Genomic DNA, 7491 nt, shown 5'->3' with positions numbered 1-7491 from the left:
TATATATATTATATCTATATTATATCTATATATATTATATATTATATATATATATATTTTGAGACAGAATCTTCTTCTGTTGCCCAGACTGTAGTGCAGCAGTGAGATCTTGGCTCATTGCAACCTCTACCTCCCAGGTTCGAGCGATTCTCCTGCCTCAGCCTCCTGAGTAGCTGGAATTGCAGGCGTGTGACACCACACCCAGCTAATTTTTGTATTTTTAGTAGAGACAGGGTTTCACCATGTTGGTCAGGCTGGTCTCAAACTCCTGACTTTGTGATCCGCCCGCCTTGGCATCCCCAAGTGCTGGGATTACAGGTGTGAGCCACCACACCCAGCCTATAATAACTATTTTTAATGTTTCTATTTGTTGTCTATACAACATTTTTCCCTGACTATGAAAAACAGCATAACATTCCAAATTACAGCTGCAGCTTTGTTTCTGAGTCCTTCACCTTAGTTTCTCTTAGTTACCTTTGAAGTAGCATTATATAGTTCTTTAGGAAATGGGTACATATTCCAAGACAGGTATCATCAGAACTTAAAGCTTGTGACCACCGAATCATAAGCTGGTGAATAAGTCTTTGTCCTATTAAATGATTTTTCTCAGAAAAATCATTTTGAATGTCATGAATCCTAATAAAAGGGTAAAAGTAGGATAGGTATCGCCTCCCCTCCCTTTTAATTTCCTTCTTCAGCCTTGTTTTGGTTGCATAAAATATTTTTAACTTCTTAGTTAGTACTCAATGGCAATTCATCTTTCCTTCCTTCCTTTCTTCCTTCCTTCCTTTTCCTTCTTTTTTCCTTCCTTCCTTCCTTCCCCTTTCCCTTTTTCTTCCTTTCTTCCTTTCCTTTCCTTTCCTTCCTTTCCCTTTCCCTTTTCCTTTCCTTTGCTTTCTTTCCCTTCTCCTTTTCCCCCTTCCCCCTTTCTCTCCCTCTCCTCTCCCCTCCCTTCCCCTCCCCTCCCCTCCCCTCCGCTCCTCTCTCCTCTATTTCCTTTCTTTCCTTCTTACAAGATCTCACTCTGTTGCCAAGGCTGGACTGCGGTGGCTCACTGCAACCTCTCCCACCCCAGGCTCAAGTGATCTTCCTGCCTCAGCCTCCCAAGTTGCTGGGACTACAGATGCACACCACCGTGCTTGGCTAATTTTTGTATTTTTTGTAGGGACAGGGTTTCGCCATGTTGCCCAGACTGGTCTCGAACTCTTGAGTTCAAGTGATCCACCCACTTTGGCCTCTCAAAGTGGTAGCGTTACATGCATGAGCCACCATGCCTGGCCTTATTTTTCTAATAAAGAATAACATTTGTGAGAGAAGCCTCACATTTATAATAGTTGCTATTTTGGAGCTGAAATTATATTTATTTGTATAATTTATATATACACACATATAATATCAATATACATATGTGCATATATTACATATTGGAGATATGCTCTTAGGCCAGAATACAGTACTCCTCATAGAAGGTCATAGCATAGAAGGTTATAGAAAACTGCTTCCAGTCATTGTATGTATCTGATAAACTTGGAGACACTCTAAAGGACCCTCTGTAATTAACTTTGTTGTATAAAATTATTTATATTCCTTTTTCACATGCTACTTTTTGAGACTAATAGGGTAAAATTTGGTTGGAAGTTAACAGCCCCACAGGCTGTGATAGTATTTACTATCTACCTGAATCAGTACAAAGCACTAATAAAATATCATCCCAGAGGCCCATTAATACTGGCTTACTTAAAATGAAGCTTGGCATAGCATGATCAGTAACCACTTTGAATATTGGCTGTCTCCTTTAATAAGAACTGAGAATAATATTAATTTGAGCATTTAAAATTTTTCTCTACTGCCTATACATTTTTCTTTGCTTCTGTTTTTGGACCTAAATTAAGGTTGAGAAGAGAAGGTTATAGGCAGCCTAGACAGACCGTAGGTTACCGTTTTACACTTACACCAATCCCAGGTAGGATGTTAACTGGTATTGAAAGGCCTATTAGGTTTTCATAAATTATTAATGTTTTAGCCTCTGTCTTACCCATAAAACTAGCATGACTATATTGGTTATGTGTATATTGCCTCTGGGAACTAGTATGTAGGGAACAAAGGTCCAATTTATTTGCAACCATTTCTTTGTCTTCTAAACAAAAGTGTTGCATTCACTAGTTTAAACATTCTGTTGGAGTCAGGATGGGGAAGGGGATCTCTAATTAGAGAAGTGGCTGCCACTTAAGGAGCAGCAATTTAATTTAGAGATTTTATGGATTGTGTCCCCATCACCTGTTTTAACAGAACATTGGTCACTTCATACAGTGTAATTTTTACTCTTTTCCAGAATGTAGAAGCCGACAATCCTCTGCTTCTTGCCACTCTATTAAACCAAGCTCTTCAGTGTCATCAACTGTGACCCCAGAAAATGGGACAACTAATGGATACAAATCAGGATTCACTCAGACAGGTATGGGGTATTTTTCTTTTGGCATTTCAAGCATCACATGTATATTTAATGAGGCTTTTTAAAGTATATATTTACTGCTGGCTGGTTTGAATAGAGAGATTTCAAAATAAAGGTATTACTTGAGTTACTATTAGAATTAGAACTCAGCCTTGAGATGGGTTAATCCGTGAATGACCAGAACCCAAGTCCTCACAGTCCTGACAGTGGTAGGAAATTTAGCTGAAGCCTAGGACCTCATTCTAGGGGGAGACTGACAGTAGGCAATAAGTGGAAATCTAGACATGAGGGAAGTCTGCATCATAGCCATCCAGTGGCAAGTATTGGAGACACAGTTATGAAGACTGGAGTTCCAGGGTAGGGCTCTAGCTAAGCCCACAGAACATCATAGGGAGTAGTGCACCAACTGGGATACAAAATAAGGTCCCAAGCTAGGATTGTGGATCACAACGGATGAATCCAGGATCTAGTTTCTAGTGGTACAAAAGAGGCACTCGTTATGAGTAACTAGATAAAATCTTAGTGCCTGAAACTAGGTCACAATATCAGGACAGGATCAGCAGAATGACTGATCGTACTGAGCAGATAAGCTACTAGTCTGAGGCTTCTAAAAATTCCTCCAGTATAGAGCACTGGCCCAGGCCCTGAGGCCAAGATAAGATTCCAGGTGGCACTTCATGGTTCCAGGTGGCCAAAGGGCTGGAGGGCTTTACCTGAAGAGATCACTGCAGATAGTATTTGAGAAAATTACTCAGAACCAGCCTTGGTTATATCTTAGGCAAGAAGGAAAGTATTTTAAAAGACTTTGTGAATTTTTTTTCAGTTGACTTGTTTTTTGTGGAGTACATTTTACTCGTCTGATACACAAACTTCATAGCATATGTACTTTGCCAGTGTTAACCACAAATTGAGAAGGAGGTGGTCTTCACTTGCTACATAGCATTCCTCTTTCAAATTAATGTGAAATTCTGATGAGTGGGTCAATTGTTTCTACTTATTTTCAAGATAGAAGTGATTATTAGAATATATTAGCAGCAGCAGCAATGATAATAAGGCTAACTTTCTTTGGGACGTTTCTTGCTATGTGCCTGTACTAAGCTAAGCCCACCTCTTCCTGGATTGTAAAAAGTTTGGCTTTTAAATTGCGCGGGAGATTTAGATAGAGGCTCTGATCTAAGAGAATAGACCACTTCTGTTTAGAATAAATGAGAGAACATAGTGTCACCACGTATTCAAGAAAGAAACAAGTTAGCATTTGGCTCTGGCCATTGAAAGAATAGCCTTCATTACATTAATGACACACCTGCATGTCTCTCTTAGAATATCATTTTTGTAATTTGATTGATCCCATAGTATATGTTATGCTGTGAAATATAATTTTTAAAACCACAGTATTAAAAGCTAAGATTTACTTCATTACAACAAAAACATATCAAGTGTTTATTTTGTTTTAAGAACCTTATCAGATGCTATAAGGCAGGGTTTCAGTATTCGACTGATGTCTGCAATGACTTAAAAAACATTCATGGCTGGGCATGGTGGTTCACGCCTGTAATCCCAGCACTTTGAGAGGCTGGGGTGGGTGGATCACTTGAGGTCAGGAATTCGAGACCAGTCTGGCCAACATGGCGAAACCCTGTCTCTATCAAATATACAAAAATTAGCCAGGCATGGTGGCATGTGCCTATAATTCTAGCTACTTGGGAGGCTGAGGCACGAGAATTGCTTGTACACAACCACAAGGTGGAAGTTGCAGTGACCTGAGATTGTGCCCCTGCATTTCAGCCTGGATGATGGAGTGAGACTCTGTCTCAAAAGAAAAAAAAATTATATAAGGGATTAAAGAACAATAAAACAAGGCCAGGCACAGTGGCTCATGCCTGTAATCCCAGTACTTTGGTAGGTAGGCCTAGGCGTGTGGATCCCTTGAGCTCAGGAGTTCGATATCAGCCCGGGCAACATAGCGAAACCCCGTCTCTACTAAAAATACAAAAGTTAGCCGGGTGCTGTTGCAGTGAGTTGAGATACTGCCACAGCACTCTGGCCTGGGCAACAGAGCCAGACCCTGTCTGAAAAAAACAAAAGAAAAAGAACAATAAAACATGTAACCTTTCCTAAGAGGGAGAGATAGGTATGTAAATAAGCAGTTGTACCTGAAAATAATGACAAGATATTAAAATGTTAATAAGAAGTAATACAATTTTAATTCTACCAGAAAATATACTTTGTAAACAAATTTTGCTTTGAAAGAGGAAATCAAGATTCAGGCTTTAGCAAACGCTCCCCCAGTTGCCGTCATGAGACATAGGCCAAGAGCAAGGGGAAGGCACTGACTGACTCACCGTGAACACAGTGGCCAAGTTTTTTTTTTTTTTTTTTTTTTTTTTTGAGATGGAGTCTCGCTCTGTGGCCCAGGCTGGAGTGCAGTGGCCGGATCTCAGCTCACTGCAAGCTCCGCCTCCCGGGTTTACGCCATTCTCCTGCCTCAGCCTCCCGAGTAGCTGGGACTACAGGCGCCCGCCACCTCGCCCGGCTAGTTTTTTGTATTTTTTAGTAGAAACGGGGTTTCACCGTGTTAGCCAGGATGGTCTCGATCTCCTGACCTCGTGATCCGCCCGTCTCGGCCTCCCAAAGTGCTGGGATTACAGGCTTGAGCCACCGCGCCCGGCCCCCAGTGGCCAAGTTTTAATGCTCACATTCTTTTGTGTCCCTGTGAGGATGTAAGTGGTAATTTGACCATGAAAATTAGTTATTAACAATTTCAGATGCAACTTAGAAAATTTAATAAAAGAAAGTGCCTTTATAAGTGATGCTTTGTATCTAAAATTTTGTATTAATGAATTATGTTTATAGATTCTTCAATAATTTCTTTCTTCTGACACTTGAACATAATCGACTGTGGAAATTTCATGTTGGCATTATGATACCATCACAAATATTAGCATGTGCAGCACCTCCTTAACTGATTGATTGAGGTTCACTTTTCTATAGGAGATTGTTTTCTCCCTAATCTTAATCTGCAGTCAGTGACTATCTGTAATCAACAGTTTTTAGCCTCAAGTATGGGTACACACATTGTATAGTATTTGAAGAAGAGTTTAATGCACTATTTGCATGCCTTTGTCTTGAGTTCTACCTGCTAAGCTATATATATTCTGTTCTGGCTGGGTTACCACTTATTGCTTGCATATTTTCTCTTAATATTTTCTTCCTTTTTTTTTTTTTTTTTGATATGGAGTCTCACTGTAATGCCCAGGCTGGAGTGCAATGGCACTATCTCGGCTCAGTTCAATCTCCACCTCCTGGGTGGGATTACAGGCGCGTGCTACCACACCTGGCTAATTTTGTATTTTAGTAGAGACGGGGTTTCACCATATTGGCCAGGCTGTTCTCAATTCCTGACCTCGTGATCTGCCCGCCTTGGCCTCCCAAAGTGCTGGGATTACAGGCATGAACCACTGCATCTGGCCTTCTCTTAACATTTTCATGTAATTGCTAATTCAAATTTTGGCCACCAATCTCAGTGAAATATTTTATCATTTTACTGAAGGGGCTATATTTTATCTACCTGCATTATAAACGTGACATACACATATATGATGTTTAATTGGGATAAGAGTTCAGGAATAGATGAAAATGCATTTGTCTAACTCAGGATCTTGAAAATTTCCAAGTTTTTTTATAAAGGCTTTATTGTTTTAATTCTTGCAGTTAAGTCTATGAGTCATTTTGAGTTAATTTTGTGTAGTGTGAAATGAAAGTTTAAATTCATCTTTTCATGTGTGGATATCCAGTTGTACCAGCACCATTTGTTGAGCAGACCGTTTTCCCCTCAGTGAATTGCATTTGTCAGATGACTCTAAATATAAGGATTTGTTTCTGGAAAAATTGATAAAATGGGCCTCATCAAAATTGAAATCTTTTACACTTCAAAAGTCAGTTGACTCTAAATATAAGGATTTGTTTTTGGAAAAATTGATAAAATGGACCTCATCAAAATTCAAAACTTTTACACTTCAAAATTTTAAGGATAAAGAAAATATGGTATATATACACAATGGAATTCTATTTAGTTGTAAAAAAAAGAATGAAATCCTGTCATTTGAAGGAACATGGATGGGACCGGAGGTCATTATGATAAATAAAATAAGCCAGGCACAGAATGACACATAACACGTGTTCTCACACGTGGGAGCTAAAAACAGTTGATTTCATGAAGACAGAGAGCAGAATGATGGTTACCAGAGGCTGCAAAGGGTGAGGAGATGGGGATTAAGAGAGGTTGGCTAATGTGTACAAACATAGATAGAAAAAATAAGTTCTAGTGTTTGATAGCAGAGCAGCATGACTATAGTAACCAATAATATATATTTTTAAATAGCAAGAAGAGAAGATTTGAATGTTCCCATTACACACACAAAAAAGATAAATGTTTGAGGTGATGGATACCCTACTTACCCTGATTTGATCACTACATATTGTATGCATGTATCAAAATATTATCTGTACCCCATTAATATGTACAGTTATTATCTGTCAATAAAAAGACATCATTAAGACATGAAAAGACAAACAACAGAGTGGTAAAAATATTAGCAAAACACAAATCTAATAAAGTATTAACACCCAGAATTTACAAAAGCTCTTACACAGCTTAATAATAAGATGACAATGCAACTGAAATATGGGCAAAGGATTTGGAATAGACATTTCTTCAAATAATATATACAAATGGCTGGGCCGGGCGCGGTGGCTCACGCCTGTAATCCCAGCACTTTGGGAGGCCGAGACGGGCGGATCACGAGGTCAGGAGATCGAGACCATCCTGGCTAACACAGTGAAAACCCGTCTTTACAAAAAAATACAAAAATTAGCCGGGCACGGTGGTGGGCGCCTGTAGTCCCAGCTACTCGGGAGGCTGAGGCAGGAGAATGGTGTGAACCCAGGGGGCGGTGCTTGCAGTGAGTGGAGATCGCACCACTGCACTCCAGCCTGGGCGACAGAAGGAGACTCCATCTCAAAAAAAAAAAAAAAAAAAA

At 39.6% G+C, this 7491-nt stretch overlaps 1 protein-coding gene across 1 annotated transcript in view; it reads left to right on the top strand.

The window, feature by feature from the left end:
• Positions 1–7491, top strand: part of GREB1L (GREB1 like retinoic acid receptor coactivator) — a 167926-nt gene that overhangs the window by 38710 nt on the left and 121725 nt on the right. Inside the window, exon 7 of the mRNA XM_017873530.1 lies at positions 2333–2455. Coding sequence (XP_017729019.1) covers positions 2333–2455 — 123 coding nt within the window. The remainder of the gene's footprint in view (positions 1–2332; positions 2456–7491) is intronic.

The sequence above is a fragment of the Rhinopithecus bieti genome, unplaced genomic scaffold, assembly GCF_001698545.2.
Source record: "Rhinopithecus bieti isolate Rb0 unplaced genomic scaffold, ASM169854v2 scaffold_6946, whole genome shotgun sequence".
NCBI classification, from domain to species: domain Eukaryota; kingdom Metazoa; phylum Chordata; class Mammalia; order Primates; family Cercopithecidae; genus Rhinopithecus; species Rhinopithecus bieti.
Note: the sequence above shows the minus strand (reverse complement) of the source record. Positions and strands in the feature narration are given on the sequence as shown.